The sequence below is a fragment of the Xenopus laevis genome, chromosome 3L, assembly GCF_017654675.1.
Source record: "Xenopus laevis strain J_2021 chromosome 3L, Xenopus_laevis_v10.1, whole genome shotgun sequence".
Lineage (NCBI taxonomy): Eukaryota > Metazoa > Chordata > Amphibia > Anura > Pipidae > Xenopus > Xenopus laevis.
Genome location: NC_054375.1, coordinates 9,035,188 through 9,052,389, shown reverse-complemented (window position 1 = coordinate 9,052,389; position 17,202 = coordinate 9,035,188). Strand labels below are relative to the sequence as shown.

At 44.8% G+C, this 17,202-nt stretch overlaps 1 protein-coding gene across 1 annotated transcript; it reads left to right on the top strand.

Moving 5' to 3' along the window:
* The first annotated feature begins 242 nt into the window (after positions 1–242).
* LOC121401137 (transmembrane protein 121B-like) lies at positions 243–12,054 on the top strand. The gene is made up of 3 exons (XM_041585484.1): positions 243–489; positions 965–1,019; positions 10,183–12,054. The coding sequence occupies exons 1-3, from the start codon at positions 243–245 to the stop codon at positions 11,069–11,071; spliced, it is 1,191 nt and encodes a 396-aa protein (XP_041441418.1). The 3' UTR covers positions 11,072–12,054.
* The last annotated feature ends 5,148 nt before the right edge of the window (positions 12,055–17,202 follow it).

The following is a 17,202-nucleotide window of genomic DNA, read 5'->3' as shown; positions in this document are numbered from 1 at the left end:
TGGAATGTTGATAACGGGTCACTAGCTAACCTGCAGCCAGTTGGATATTAGAATGTTTGAAACAATAGAGCCTATCTGCAGCCAATCAGAATCAATATAATTTTAATAATATTTTCAGTGGAACTCAGTGTTTCTTCTTTTACATATTTCTTTCCCCTCTTAGGACAATCCAATGGGCAGACATCTACGGGGGAATCTAAATACAACACTTCCTAACGAGCAACCCCGAGGGAAGTCCGAGGATGGGCTGCCCCAACAGCTTGCCGGTCTACTGTCTGGTGTGTACTGGGGGTGTACGGCAATCAGGGGGAGGTGCCAACGGACACACGGGAGAGCGTGACCCAGACCGTCTTCCATGGGCACCGAGACTTCCGACTAGACCCACCTTGGTGGAGGCATCGCACATTGTGAAAGACGTGGAACATGCTGTGAATTTGGTGCTGAGGGAAGAGGGTTGGGTCTCAGAGAGTGAAGGATTAGAGAGTGCGAGTGAATGAAGCAGGGAGGTCTGAAGGGAATGAAAGGTAACAGAAGGGAATGAACGGTATTGTAATGGGGGAGGGGAAATCCACAATATTTGTTTGGATGATATAAGAAGAGATCAATGGTAACAGAACAGGAGGAATAGTACTATTTTACTGGTTTTAGCATGAATAGAGGGACATTCTCCTGGGGCCCTAAGAAGGGCCAATTTTACAGAAAATGTATGGGTTTAATATAAATATATTCAGTATGGTTATTGTTAAATGTTTAAGCATTTAGTTCACAGGGGTCCAGCTTGCAGCTTGTCCACTGTCCTTGAACTAGAACTTCCTGCACCCTGGCAGTCGAAAGCGATCGAGGGTTCTGGGAGTTGTAGGTCACCAACATCTGGAAGGCAAGTGAAAAGGGTGAAGTATAGGTACAAGATGGCTGTCTGGCAAAAGAAAAACTGAACAACAAATGTTCATTCTTCCTGTCTCAGGGGAACCACCGTCTGTAACTGGGTTACACCAGAAGCCCAAAGTGCCTTTGTTCTGGTGTGAAACAATAAAATACGCGTTGTCATCTCCATAACTGAGCAGATCCAGCTTTACTGAAGGTAAAATACAACACAACACTAAATACGCAACTTTAACTCCTAGGTGGAGGCTTAAAGGGGTGTTCACCTTTGAGATAACTTTTAGTAGGATGCGGAGAATGATATTCTGAGACAAATTGCAATTGGTTTTTCATTTTTTATTATTTAAGGTTTTTGAGTTATTTAGATTTTTATTCAGCAGCTCTTCAATTAGCATTTTAAGCAATCTGGTTGCTAGTGTGCAAAGTCCCCGGCAACCATGCATGATTTGAATAAGAGACTGGAATATGAACAGGAGAAGCCTGAATAGAAAGATGAGTAATAAAAAGTAGCAAAAACAATTCATTTGTAACCACAAATAATAAAAAATTTAAATAAATTGCAAATTGTCTCAGAATATCCCTCTCTACATCATACTGAAAGTTAACGCAAAGGTTGTTCGCCTTTGAGTTAACTTTTAGTATGATGTAGAGAGGGATATTCTGAGACAATTTGCAATTTATTTTCATTTTTTTATTATTTGTGGTTTTTGAGTTATTTAACTTTGTATTCGGTAGTTCCAACCATCTGGTTGCTAGGGTCCAAATTACCCTAGCAACCATGCATTGGTTTGAATAAGAGACCTGAATATAAAGATGAGAAATAAAAAGTAGCAATAACAATACATTTGTGGCCTTACAGAGCCTTTGTTTTTAGATGGGGTCAGTGACCCCCATTTGAAAGTTGGGAAAAGTCAGAAGAAAAAGGCAAGTAATTAAACAAAACTATAAAGAATTAATAATGAAGACTAATTGAAAAGTTGTTTAGAATATGTCATTCTATAACATACTAAAACTTAACATAAAGGTGAACCACCTTTGTTTTGTGGGTTTCCGTTTTCTTGAATGTCTCAGAGATGTTTATAGACTGACCCATCAGCCTTTTCTTATTTCCACCAGAGTTACTTGCATAAGTATAGTATGGGACCTGTTATCCAGAATGCTCAGGACCTGGGGTTTTCCAGATAACGGATCTTTCCATAATTTGGATCTTCATACCTTAAGTCTACTAGGAAATCATGTAAATATTAAATAAACCCAATAGGCTGATTTTGCTTCCAATAAGGATAATTATATCTAAGTTGGGATCAATAATACCGTTTTATTATTACTATGAGAGATCGCCTTTTTGTAATTCGGAGCTTTCTGGATAATGGGTCCTGTACTTACTGTGTCTAGTGATTGTGAGCATAGTGGGACCAATTAGATAATGAACTTGGAGTGGCCCTCAGTTTACATGCGTTGCCACTGGAGCAAAGTTACTACGAATCAGCCGGTCCCTCTCAACCAAACAGCAGCAGTGGAGCAAGAATTTTTAGGGGCAGATCAATCACCAAACATGTCATTGGTAAAAGGGGAACTTCTCAAACTTCCACACTCCACCTGTAGAGCAAAAACAAATAAGGGTCCCCAGCCAACATAGTCCATCAAAGGAAGAACAAAGAATGTTCCTGTAATTAAAGGTGGCCATACACTGTTAAATCTGCTAGTTTGGCGGATCTTGATCCGATATGCCCACTAATGGCTGGGCGATATTGGGTGAATCCGAAACATTTCTGCCCTTGGATACAATGCTACGAATGGGCACCGAAGGGCCGCATCAACTAGCTGATACGGTCCTGGATCGGGAAAAAAAAATCAGACTTGACCGATCGATATCCCGGCCTGATATTGATCAGGAGGACCTATAGGAAACCCCCACAGGGGCAAGATAAGCTGCCGAATTGGTCTAAAGAGCCGATATTGCAGCTTTTAATCTGCCCGTGTATGGCCACCTTAACAGTGGTTCCAATAGTGATGTGCGGGTCGAGTTTTTCCTCCCAACGTAAGCCTGCCCACTCTGTCCCCTCTATTTAAAGACCTGCGTCCGCCCTGTAGTGATGTCACAGTCCTGTAGTGATGTCACAAAAGGGGGAAGGTGCAAGTCTATAAATTGACGTGCTGGAAGCCGGCAGTGTGATGTTGCAGGCGGGGAGATCAAAAGCGAGTGCTCAACCCACAACTGCCCGTAACCCGAAGATGTTTTGTGGGCAGCTGGCCCGAACCCGCCGGCCCTCACATCACTAGTTCCAACCGAAGGTACACTATCAGAGAGACATTTTTAAACCACCAAAAAGGAGACAAAACTAAAGTGCTTAATATACCCTGATCCAAAGTCCCAATGCTCCATCACTACAGCAAAAAACTGTCTCCTATACAGAAACAACTATGATGCTCTATGATATCATCTGCCTGATGCCCAGTCTCTGCCCCATCTTGCCAAGTACTACTTGTTTCCCAGAGCTTCTCAACTCTGACTCTCTAATGCTCAGTTCACCTTTTAATTTTATAATGCCATATAAACTGTAGGTCTTACCCTAATTCTCCAGGTAACTCAGCCCATGCCTCCATGGATGTCAACAAAGAATTTTCCAGGGAGGGAAGTCAATATGTTTTGTCACTGCTGCTGGGACCAGTCCCTCCTCCGTCCCTTAGGCTGGCCAGAGTCATCCTCCCTGGTTTCTGTTGTTAAAGGGATACTGTCATGGGAAAAATTTTTTTTCAAAATGAATCAGTTAATAGTGCTGCACCAGCAGAATTCTGAACTGAAATACATTTCTCAAAAAGAGCAAACTGATCTTTTTTTATATTCAATTTTGAAATCTGACATGGGGCTAGACATTTTTGTCAATTTCCCAGCTGGCCCCAAGTCATGTGACTTGTGCTCTGATAAACTTCAATCACTCTTTACTGCTGTACTGCAAGTTGGGAGTGATATCACCCCTCCCTTTTCCCCCCCCAGCAGCCAAACAAAAGAACAATGGGAAGGTAACCAGATAGCAGCTCCCTAACACAACGATAACAGCTGCCTGGTAGATCTAAGAACAACAACTCAATAGTAAAAACCCAGGTCCCACTGAGACACATTCAGTTACATTGAGAAGGAAAAACAGCAGCCTGCCAGAAAGCATTTCTCTCCTAAAGTGCAGGCACACGTCACATGACCAGGGGCAGCTGGGAAATTGACAATATGTCTAGCTCCATGTCAGATTTCAAAAATGAATATAAAAAAATCTGTTTGCTCTTTTGATAAATGGATTCAGTGCAGAATTCTGCTGGAGTAGCACTATTAACTGATTCATTTTGAAAAAATGTTTTTTCCCATGACAGTATCCCTTTAAGTAATGGCTTGAAGTCCCTCAACTTTCCAGAGAATCTTTGCCCGACTCACTAGGGAAAGCAGAGGGACATCAAGTTCCAGAATTCATCACTTCACAATGAACTAGGAGGAGGGGCTGTTTGCATTATAGTAAACACTGTGGAGCCTAAGGGCTGCTGGGAAACATGGCTTCCTTCCAATCAGTGAACAAGATCCTTTATATTTATTTCTGGAAAATGGAAGAAAAGTTGCAGAACCAATTATTACTGGGCCCACAGCATAATTTTTCAGGCCCCCAAAATAAGGGATGCACCGAATCCACTATTTTGGATTCGGCCAAAGCCCCAAATCCTTTGTGAAAGATTCGACCGAAAACCGAACCGAATCCTAATTTGCATATGCAAATTAGGGATGGGAAAGGAACAAGAGCTTAGACGTCCTTGTTTTGTTACAAAAAGTCACGCCCTCCCCGTCCCTAATTTGCATATGCAAATTAGGATTTGGTTCGGCCAGGAAGAAGGATTCAGCCGAATCCTGCCTGAAAAAGGCCGAATCCCGAACTGAATCCTGGATTCGGTGCATCCCTACCCAAAATGTTTAGCGGTTGACTTGTTTTACCAATATTTATTGAAAGTGTATATGAATTAGGTCCTCCTGGGCCCCCTGCAGCCGCAGGGTCTGCTTCCTCTATAGTTACGCCCCTGGTGCAGGTAAAAAGAATCGGCACATACAGAGAGCACCTTCTTCGATGTTTCAGCTCTGCCCGTGTCCTTCCTTAAGTAGCTCTCCTTTGCTCTCACAAGACAAATGCTAAACTTTTGGAGGATGGAGAATCTGGCGCTGAAACTCCACACTCAGCGCCCTGTTATTGGAAGAATTGCGAGAGTTGTGGATAATACAGTGGGAAAGATACTGGATTTTTTCCTTTATTGTTAACTTTACCTTGAACAAAACTTGCTTCCCCTTTAAAGGGGAGGTTCACCTTTAAGACACGTTTTTAGCATGTTATAGAATGGCCAATTATAAGCAACTTTTTAATTGGTCTTCATGGTTTATTTTTATAGTTATTTAATTTTTCTTCTGACCCTTTCCAGCTTTCAAATGGGGTCACTGACCCCATCTAAAAAAAACCCAAAACAAATGCTCTGTAAGGCTACAAGTTTATTAGTATTGCTGCTATTTATTACTCATCTTCTATTCAGGCCTCTTCCTATTCCAGTCTCTTATTCAAATCAATGTATGGTGCTATGGTCATTTAGGCCCTAGCAACCCAGACTGCTGAAATTGTAAAACTGGGCAGCTGCTGAATAAAAAGCTAATAACTCAAATAAACCAATTGTAAAATTGTAGGAGTTATTATAAGTTACAGAGGATTTGCAAAAGGGGTACTTTATCTATTATATACACAAGTTCAGTGAGTCATGGGACAGAAATGACACACTAAGATCGAATAAAACCAATGACATCACTAAGCACCATTTATAAGTATATATATATATAATAAGGATAATAATATCCTGTAAATTATATCTTATAATTGGTGCTTAGTGATGTCATCTCTGTACCCCTGTTGTACATTATGAAGGCATTAGTCACTTCAGAGTTCAAATGACCTGTATAAAGCCTTGGGCCTTGTATATGCTCATCAAGCTCCTGTGTGATTTATAATATCTAATAGGGGTACATTATTTCATGATGTATAAACTGTGTGTAGAAATGCACCCCCAGTTGTAAAATATGAGGATATCAGAAGTCACCGTATAGTTCCAAGACCTGTATAAAATCACTTGACTGTTGACCATTATAGGATCATGAAACTCAGGGGTGAATTATAATTTTACAGTTAGGGGTGGATTGTTGATTTTTGCTGAGCTACAACTCTCAGAATGAAGTGATTCCAGGAAACATGCGCTTTCTTTAAAATAAATACTGACGAAATACAGAAGGGCTCAGATTAGTATTTGGTGGGTTCCTTTGTCACACCCCCCACCCCCATGCTAAACAATAATGCACACGCACACAAACATGCAAGCAGTCTCTCACTCACACCTACACAAGCACACTCACCTTCTCTCTCGCACATACAAAAGGCACACTCACCCTCTCTCTCGCACATACAAAAGGCACACTCACCCTCTCTCCCACATACAGAAGCACACTCACCCTCTCTCGCACATACACAAGCACACTCACCCTCTCTCCCACATACACAAGCACACTCACCCTCTCTCCCACATACACAAGCACACTCACCCTCTCTCCCACATACACAAGCACACTCACCCTCTCTCTCACATACACAAGCACACTCACCCTCTCTCTCACATACACAAGCACACTCACCCTCTCTCCCACATACACAAGCACACTCACCCTCTCTCCCACATACACAAGCACACTCACCCTCTCTCCCACATACACAAGCACACTCACCCTCTCTCTCACATACACAAGCACACTCACCCTCTCTCTCACATACACAAGCACACTCACCCTCTCTCTCACATACACAAGCACACTCACCCTCTCTCTCACATACACAAGCACACTCACCCCTCTCTCCCACATACACAAGCACACTCACCCTCTCTCTCCCACATACACAAGCACACTCACCCTCTCTCCCACATACACAAACACACTCACCCTCTCTCGCACATACACAAGCACACTCACCCTCTCTCTCGCACATACACAAGCACTCACCCTCTCTCTCACCTACACAAGCACACTCACCCTCTCTCTCGCACATACACAAGCACACTCACCCTCTCTCCCACATACACAAGCACACTCACCCTCTCTCCCACATACACAAGCACACTCACCCTCTCTCCACATACACAAGCACACTCACCCTCTCTCCCACATACACAAGCACACTCACCCTCTCTCTCACATACACAAGCACACTCACCCTCTCTCCCACATACACAAGCACACTCACCCTCTCTCTCACATACACAAGCACACTCACCCTCTCTCGCACATACAAAAGGCACACTCACCCTCTCTCCCACATACACAAGCACACTCACCCTCTCTCCCCACATACACAAGCACACTCACCCTCTCTCCCACATACACAAGCACACTCACCCTCTCTCTCACATACACAAGCACACTCACCCTCTCTCTCACATACACAAGCACACTCACCCTCTCTCCACATACACAAGCACACTCACCCTCTCTCTCCACATACACAAGCACACTCACCCTCTCTCCCACATACACAAACACACTCACCCTCTCTCGCACATACACAAGCACACTCACCCTCTCTCTCGCACATACACAAGCACTCACCCTCTCTCTCACCTACACAAGCACACTCACCCTCTCTCTCGCACATACACAAGCACACTCACCCTCTCTCTCACCTACACAAGCACACTCACCCTCTCTCTCGCACATACACAAGCACTCACCCTCTCTCTCACCTACACAAGCACACTCACCCTCTCTCTCGCACATACACAAGCACTCACCCTCTCTCTCACCTACACAAGCACACTCACCCTCTCTCTCGCACATACACAAGCACACTCACCCTCTCTCCCACATACACAAGCACACTCACCCTCTCTCCCACATACACAAGCACACTCACCCTCTCTCCCACATACACAAGCACACTCACCCTCTCTCTCACATACACAAGCACACTCACCCTCTCTCCCACATACACAAGCACACTCACCCTCTCTCTCACATACACAAGCACACTCACCCTCTCTCGCACATACAAAAGGCACACTCACCCTCTCTCCCACATACACAAGCACACTCACCCTCTCTCCCACATACACAAGCACACTCACCCTCTCTCCCACATACACAAGCACACTCACCCTCTCTCTCACATACACAAGCACACTCACCCTCTCTCTCACATACACAAGCACACTCACCCTCTCTCCCACATACACAAGCACACTCACCCTCTCTCTCCCACATACACAAGCACACTCACCCTCTCTCCCACATACACAAACACACTCACCCTCTCTCGCACATACACAAGCACACTCACCCTCTCTCTCGCACATACACAAGCACTCACCCTCTCTCTCACCTACACAAGCACACTCACCCTCTCTCTCGCACATACACAAGCACACTCACCCTCTCTCTCACCTACACAAGCACACTCACCCTCTCTCTCGCACATACACAAGCACTCACCCTCTCTCTCACCTACACAAGCACACTCACCCTCTCTCTCGCACATACACAAGCACACTCACCCTCTCTCCCACATACACAAGCACACTCACCCTCTCTCTCGCACATACACAAGCACACTCACCCTCTCTCGCACATACACAAGCACACTCACCCTCTCTCGCACATACACAAGCACACTCACCCTCTCTCTCGCACATACACAAGCACACTCACCCTCTCTCGCACATACACAAGCACACTCACCCTCAGTCTCTCTCGCACATACACAAGCACACTCACCCTCAGTCTCTCTCGCACATACACAAGCTCACTCTCCCTAGTCTCCCATTTACCAGGAGTCACAAGCACCCTCAGTCTCACATGCACCCTGAGTCTCCTCACAGTGACACAAGCAGAGTTAGCCATTACCCACAGAGAAGCAGCAGAGCCATTTCCTCACTCAGTCCCTCACACACACACACAGCATCATGTGACCAACTGCTGCCAGATTGTGAGCTGCTGCGTTATGAGGAAGGAATCAGTAATTACTGAGGTCATTAGACACCAATATGGGGACCAGGGGCAATGGTTCTTGCCTTAGGCTCCCCTTCCCATGAACACCTATGTCTCCTGCTTCCCCCCATGGCTCGCTCCATCCTCATCCCACTCCGCCCACCCAAACCTCCCATTCCCCAGGCAGGAGGCGGTGCTGATGGCTCTGTAGATGCTGAGAGATGCTTGCTCGCCGGCTCTGCTACTTATCGGCATTGGAGAACGACCGGCACTGGGATTCCCAAGCAGCCACCCCAGGGGACCCCAGCCAGTGTCAGTGCCTCCATCTCGCATGCTCTTAGTCGCTTCCAGTGCAGATATACCAGGGAGTCACACCCACAGCAGCCGATTCTGGGGAGCTGTCAGCCAGGAGTCATACACCGACCCCTCCAGTGCAAGTAGAACATCTATACTGGAGTCATACCTACCACGGTCAGACCTACCTGCATAAATTCATTGCTGCCATTGAACTCTCCCCTGGATGGATCCATACCTAAGTGTCATAAGTACCTAATCCAGTGCCTCCAGCATCTCTTCCTCTGAGGAACATCTAAAGCTGCAGGACCACCAGCATCCTTTCCTTGGGGGGGGGTCACACCTTCCTTGGCTGGACATCAGCTTCCAACCCTGGAAGTCCCTTCTGCACCTACTCAGACCTCCGGTCTCAATTTCACTCCTAACTGGAGCTTCAACATCCAAATGAGTCACATCTAGCCCTGGCAGAACCTCCAGTATCCCTCATTTGGCAAACTGATGTTAGTGGGACCACAAAAATCCACCCATGTGAGTCACATCTAGCCTGACTGCACCTCCACCATACATCATACTAAAACTGAACTCAAAGGTGAACAACCCCTTTAAGGAAAAATTTTTTTGTGGTACCACCAGAAGCCATCCAAGTGAGTCACACCTAGCCTGACTGCGCCTCCAGCATGCCTTTGAGTTAAACCTACCCCTACTCGATCTACAAGCAACCATCTCTAATGGACCTCCAGCCTCAGTTTGGGAGCCACACTTACTCTAAATGGACTGGAATGTGTGTGAGTCTCACCTAACTCTATAGGATCCATCAGACCCTGTGGTATAACCAGAAGCCATCTCTGCGGGTCATGCCAAGTCTGACTGGACCCCCAGTTTACAGTCAAAATTCCCACTACTCTTCCAGCAACCATCCATAGCTAACATTCACATTCCAGAGAGCCACACAAATGTCCTCCATATAGGTCCCCTGGTCCTGCTACCCATTACCTGATTGCTGGTACAGACCTATACTGGTGCTCTTGGATAGCCACTGACCTAGTAGTGGTAGCTGGATGGGGTATATTTTACTCCAAAAACAGCAGAGGTCAAAGAGCTAGACAGGGTTCACTTAAACCCTCTGGATATGGGCAAGTGAAACCACACAGGAAGGGTCAATTTGCTTACAGCCACCTGGCTTGGCTAATTTACTCAATTGCATTTACTCCAAAAGTGGCTCTGATACTTTGCACTCCCATACTAGACCAGATTGAAGCTGGAGTTCCCCTTGGGTGCACTGGGTTTAGACTCACAGTTTCTCTCTCTGTACCATTACTATGGACACTAGTCCGTTCCCTCAGTGCTGATCCTCGAGGCTGGCTGCACCAAAGAGCAACTGGATACTTTGTGGCTTCCTGTCTGGACCTACTCGACAGCTATGCCCTGTTGGAGCTCATGTTGGAAGAAAAGCTGCCCTACTCCCCTTTTATGCGTTATCCCCTACTTGTGGTATATTTTGTGGCTTTAGTCTCTCCAGTGCTTTGGCTATTTGAGCTGGACGCTGTAGCCCCACCAGGCTGCTGCCGTCTTTTTTTGCGTTTTCTTTTTGGTACTCTTGTTGACGCTCCTCTTCTTGCCCTACGGTGCTTTTTCATGTTGGGTCCAGCTGGTCAACCTATCTCAGTTTTCATGCTAAAAAACATCTTCTTCTTGGGCTGCCATTGGCTAGAAGTGCTGGAGCTGTGCTGTCTTATAAGATCCCCAGGTCCTGAGCATTCTGACCGGCCTCCTGGACAGTTCAGTCATTGTGTGTCCGAAAATGATATGGGACCTCATGCCTATGTCAACACACTGGCTGTTGCCTCACAGACCTGAGGATCATCACAGCTCCATCTGTAGAAGACCATGGTATTCCAACATGGGTCACAACCAGATTTCAACCTGAAACTCACCCTATATTAGTGGTTGCTAAACCTTTTAATTTTAAGCCCCACCCTTGAAGGTCAAACCTTTGGTCAGGCCCCCTTGAAGTCCCAGCCATTGATCAGGGTATTCCTTGAAAGTCCAAGGTTCACTCAGGGTCCCTCTTGAAATTCCAGCAGGTCCAAACTTTGGTTACGGCCCCCATTAAAGGTTTGGCCTTTTGTCAGGGTCACCCTTAGATGGTCCAACTTTTAGTCAGGACTCCACTTGAAGATCCAACTTTTGCTCAAGTTTAACATTCAGTCAAGGTCTTCCTTGAAGGACCAACTTTTTTTTAGGGCCCCTCTTAAAGGTCTGATGTTCAGTCAGGGTCCTCCTGGAAGGTTGAACCATAGGTCAAAGTCTCATTTAGACAGTGAAATGGGTACAGATATAGAAAAATATCACTGTATCAGTCATGCAGCCATATTTCCAAAAATATCTTGGGCACCAAATACATATTCACCATTAATCTCACCCTAACTTACCTTCCAGGTGGGATTTTTTGTGTAAATTGGAAAGCAAATGGCAATATTCTACAGTTCGTACCCTAAATGTTCATACTTTCCCCCTCACCACTATTTCCAGCCCTCACCGTGGGGGACAACCCCAGAGTTTGGAAACTACTGCCTTAGAGGCTTCCTAAAATCTATTTTGATATTTTTTAAAAATACTATTGAAAGTGTGGTGACTAGCCCTTTAAATAATTCTGTATGGTATAGAATCATTCTTACAGGGATCCGGTCATCATCATAAAAAGCAATTGCCAATGTGAACTATGACAATGTCGCTGTTTGTGCTTGCGTGAAGAAGTGTATTGTCTGGTACTAAAGTATTTGTCTCTAGCAGCAGTCCCACCTTCCTTTATGGCAGAGATTCTAGATACAGGTGCAATACTGGTGGCCTCGTGTCACAAGGTTGGATCAATTGCACAAGATAGGTTCCACATATTTAGTCATGGGAGTGAAAGAGCTAACAATAATCAATAACTATTTAACCCTTTATGCACCAGGCACTTTGAGGTCTCCATGCTATGTGTGGCTTATGGTGGGCCCCCATGATCCTCTTTGATACAGCTGCATTCCTTTCTCGACTAGACAATAGTAATTGGGTTTATTCTGTACCAACTCTTGGGTCCTGAGGGTAAATCCATAGATTTAATCTGGGTTTGGTTCAAAAAAGGTCAAGTAACACCATCTAAAAAGGAAACGATGCTACACCAAGACAAGACAAGAATGTTCTGAACTGCCAAATTCCCTTAAAGGAGAAGGAAAGGTTAAAACTAAGTAAGCCTTAACAGAAAGGTCCATCTAAATATACCAGTAAACCCCCAAAGTAATGCTGCTCTGTCAAAATAAACACTGCATTTCTTACCTTCTATTGTGTACACATGGGCTTCTGTATCAGACTTCCTGCCTTCAGCTTAAACCTCATTGCCCTGGGCAAGAGCATGCTCAGTTTGCTCCTCTTCCACCCACCTCCCTTCTCTACTGTAATCTGAGCCCAGAGCAGGGAGAGACTCAGGCAGGAAGTGATGTCACACCATGTAAATACTGCAGCTCCTATCCCAAACAAACAGAGAGTTTCTAGAGCTTTTTACTCAGGTATGGTAAAGCATTCTACAGAATAAATATAGCATTCTAGCTTGCACTATTGCAGCTAATCTATTGGCAATAAAATGCCTCCGTAGCTTTCCTTCTCCTTTAAAATGCTACTAGTGCACCCACCCAAAAGGGCACTGAAGTTTTTTAGTTTGTGTGGGAGTTGCCACCTCATAACCTTTATAATCTGATCTTTACATTCATGCATGGCTCAATTGCGCTTTATTTAGACGCATGCTGCAAACAGTTTTGATATGGATAATGAATTTGAAACAACAGCACCACCTGTTGGTCATTTTACCGACTGCCTACCATCGGCTGAAAATTTATTTAGTGAGAAATTGCTGTCACCTTCCATAAAGATCTACCCAGCCCTGGTATGTAGTTTAAGGCAATGATGAAGAATTATGGGATTACCCAGCATCCCTCTGTCTGGGTGTCACAGCTTTAGGTCAGTTGCTGGGAAACTGCTATTCTCTAAAAGCTGGAATCCCACTCAGAAGGTTGCTGTGCAAAGCTATGTGCTAACATAAATATTCCCAGCTTTCAGCAACCCAGAGGCAATCAATAGGAAATCCAATTTCCAAGTATTCGCAAATTCCCATGTATCTCGGCTTTGCTTATCCATTGGTGGAGAATGCCCAGCATTCAAAAAGGATACAAATGAATTAAGGTGGGAAAATAAGCTATACCCTCATACTGTACTGTCTAAGCTAAGGGAATCAATATGGCACCTCCTCCCATATGTATAAATACAAATATACAGAGAAGGGATGTTCTGGGGGCACATTTCTATACATCTCTAGAATAAAACCCTACATATACAGGCACACAACCATTTGAACAAATAACAACTGACAGTTTTGGTTTCCTCCTCATCTTGTATCTGGGCCAGATGGGGGAAGGGAATAGACTCTATACTGACAAGTAAGGCACAAATATAATTGTATTTAAATGGGTGAGTAAGAAATGTATGTGGGTGGCAGGGAAAAAAATCTGAGTTCAGCAGATGCAACAATCTATCAAGTGACTGCATCTATGTGGGTGCTGGCATTGTAACTTTGCTCTAATTATGAGCAAGATGCTGGATGAGTGATTTTTGTGTAGGTTACATGTACTCTGCATTTACATAGAATTGTATTCTCTGGGAAGGGAGTGTGACTGTGGGATAGCAGGTATAGTAGGGAGAGATGGTGTCTATAGTAACAGTGGATAATAGTCTCTGGGAAGGGAGTGTGACTGTGGGATAGCAGGTATAGTAGGGAGAGATGGTGTCTATAGTAACAGTGGATAATAGTCTCTGGGAAGGGAGTGTGACTGTGGGATAGCAGGTATAGTAGGGAGAGATGGTGCCTATAGTAACAGTGGGATAATAGTGTCTGGGAAGGGAGTGTGACTGTGGGATAGCAGGTATAGTAGGGAGAGATGGTGTCTATAATAACAGTGGGATAATAGTCTCTGGGAAGGGAGTGTGACTGTGGGATAGCAGGTATAGTAGGGAGAGATGGTGTCTATAGTAACAGTGGATAATAGTCTCTGGGAAGGGAGTATGACTGTAGGATAGCAGGTATAGTAGGAGAGATGGTGCCTATAGTAACAGTGGATAATAGTCTCTGGGAAGGGAGTATGACTGTAGGATAGCAGGTATAGTAGGAGAGATGGTGCCTATAGTAACAGTGGTTAATAGTCTCTGGGAAGGGAGTATGACTGGAGGATAGCACGTATAGTAGGAGAGATGGTACCTATAGTAACAGTGGATAATAGTCTCTGGGAAGGGAGTATGACTGTAGGATAGCACGTATAGTAGGAGAGATGGTACCTATAGTAACAGTGGATAATAGTCTCTGGGAAGGGAGTGTGACTGTAGGATAGCAGGTATAGTAGGAGAGATGGTGCCTATAGTAACAGTGGATAATAGTCTCTGGGAAGGGAGTATGACTGTAGGATAGCAGGTATAGTAGGAGAGATGGTGCCTATAGTAACAGTGGATAATAGTCTCTGGGAAGGGAGTATGACTGTAGGATAGCAGGTATAGTAGGAGAGATGGTGCCTATAGTAACAGTGGTTAATAGTCTCTGGGAAGGGAGTATGACTGGAGGATAGCACGTATAGTAGGAGAGATGGTACCTATAGTAACAGTGGATAATAGTCTCTGGGAAGGGAGTGTGACTGTGGGATAGCAGGTATAGTAGGGAGAGATGGTGCCTATAGTATCAGTGGATAATAGTTTCTGGGAAGGGAGTGTGACTGTGGGATAGCAGGTATAGTAGGGAGAGATGGTGCCTATAGTAACAGTGGATAATTGTCTCTGGGAAGGGAGTGTGACTGTGGGATAGCAGGTATAGTAGGGAGAGATGGTGTCTATAGTAACAGTGGATAATAGTCTCTGGGAAGGGAGTGTGACTGTGGGATAGCAGGTATAGTAGGGAGAGCTGGTGCCTATAGTAACAGTGGATAATAGTCTCTGGGAAGGGAGTGTGACTGTGGGATAGCAGGTATAGTAGGGAGAGATGGTGCCTATAGTAACAGTGGATAATAGTCTCTGGGAAGGGAGTGTGACTGTGGGATAGCACGTATAGTGGAAGAGATGGTGCCTATAGTAGCAGTGGGATAATAGTTTGTGACTATGGAAGGTATAGAAAGGTCAGATGGAGCCTAAAGGGAAGTGCAATAGATCTGCTGTGAGATTCCAATGGAAGGTTTATGTTCCCTATAAACGGTGCCATATTGGTTCAACTGACTAAAGCTTTCTTCATTGACTGAAAGATCAATAGACGGACCTCCAGTTGGCCTTAGATAGTTGGTTGATTATGGATAATGGAGAACACCTATGGCCATTGGTAAATGAGTTGTGCTTGGTCCTGGGGTTCAGAAACTGACCCTTGCAGTTGGGTTTGATAAAGACTTGCTGTTTCTGAGTGTGTGGCACAATCACTCGATATACCACAATAGAACCCAGTGCTGCCCTGCATTAGGGGGCTCTTTTGGAAGCAGAGCTGCAGGCAGGTCCGGACTGGGAATTAAAATAGGCCCTGGCATTTCAGGTACACAGAGGCCCAAACAGCCCACTAAATACTGACTTTCTATTGCACCTTATAGCAGCCCCTCTGGCATTTGCCAGAACCCACAGATTGCCAGTCCGGGCCTGGCTGCAGGGGTCAGTTTTCTGACTTATCAGCGCTCAGTTTTATTAATTTCCAGTTTGAAACTGCCTATATTGTGTGAGCTTACCTAAAAAACAAATATGGAATATTCTACTTTCATCTGGGATATTTAAGGTGAACTTTTTCCTGACCATTTCGTGTGCACTGGACTGGTGTCACCTGCACACTGTTTACCCGGGGGGGGGGGGGTTTATCACCATAAAATCTACAAGCTGATGTCCCATAAAGTCACCAAAGCTACGGATCTTCTACTGCACCAGGGCAAAGCCTCTCCCCATCCCTTTGAGATGGTCATGGGAACAGTACTACAGTCTACCTCGTCCCCTCAAGCATGGTTCAAGCGCTATCTCACTGGCTCCTGCTTGCCCAATGGACTTTATGGACTGGTTCCTTGTCTGTGGTGCTTCATACAATCCTCCATTACTCTTCTGTACAAGGGCTGTCCCTTCTGGACCTTTCCCAGTCCCAATATCCACAATCTTGCCAAGTTATAAACCAGGTAAAGCCACCCAAGGGCTGCCCTTCAGGTTTCCTGATTGCATTTGTTACCATACATCAGGGAGATATGATAACCTACCTACCTACAGCGACGTCCTACTGTAGATAACCTGCATCTGGTTAAAGGGATACTGTCATGGGGAAAAAAATTTTTTCTCAAAATGAATCAGTTAATAGTGCTGCTCCAGCATAATTCTGCACTGAATCCATTTCTCAAAAGAGCAAACAGATTTTTTTTTTATATTCAATTTTGAAATCTGACATGGGGCTAGACATTTTGTCAATTTCCCAGCTGCCCCTGGTCATGTGACTTGTGCCTGCACTTTAGGAGAGAAATGCTTTCTGGCAGGCTGCTGTTTTTCCTTCTCAATGTAACTGAATGTGTCTCAGTGGGACATGGGTTTTTACTATTGAGTGTTGTTCTTAGATCTACCAGGCAGCTGTTATCTTGTGTTAGGGAGCTGTTATCTGGTTATCTTCCCATTGTTCTTTTGTTTGGCTGCTGGGGGGGGGGGAAGGGAGGGGGGTGATATCACTCAAACTTGCAGTATAGCAGTAAAGAGTGACTGAAGTTTATCAGAGCACAAGTCACATGACTTGGGGCAGCTGGGAAATTGACAATATGTCTAGCCCCATGTCAGATTTTAAAATTGAATATAAAAAAAATCTGTTTGCTCTTTTGAGATATGGATTTCATTGCAGAATTATGCTGGAGCAGCACTATTAACTGATTAATTTTGGGAAAAAATTTTTTTCCCATGACAGTATCCCTTTAAACAAA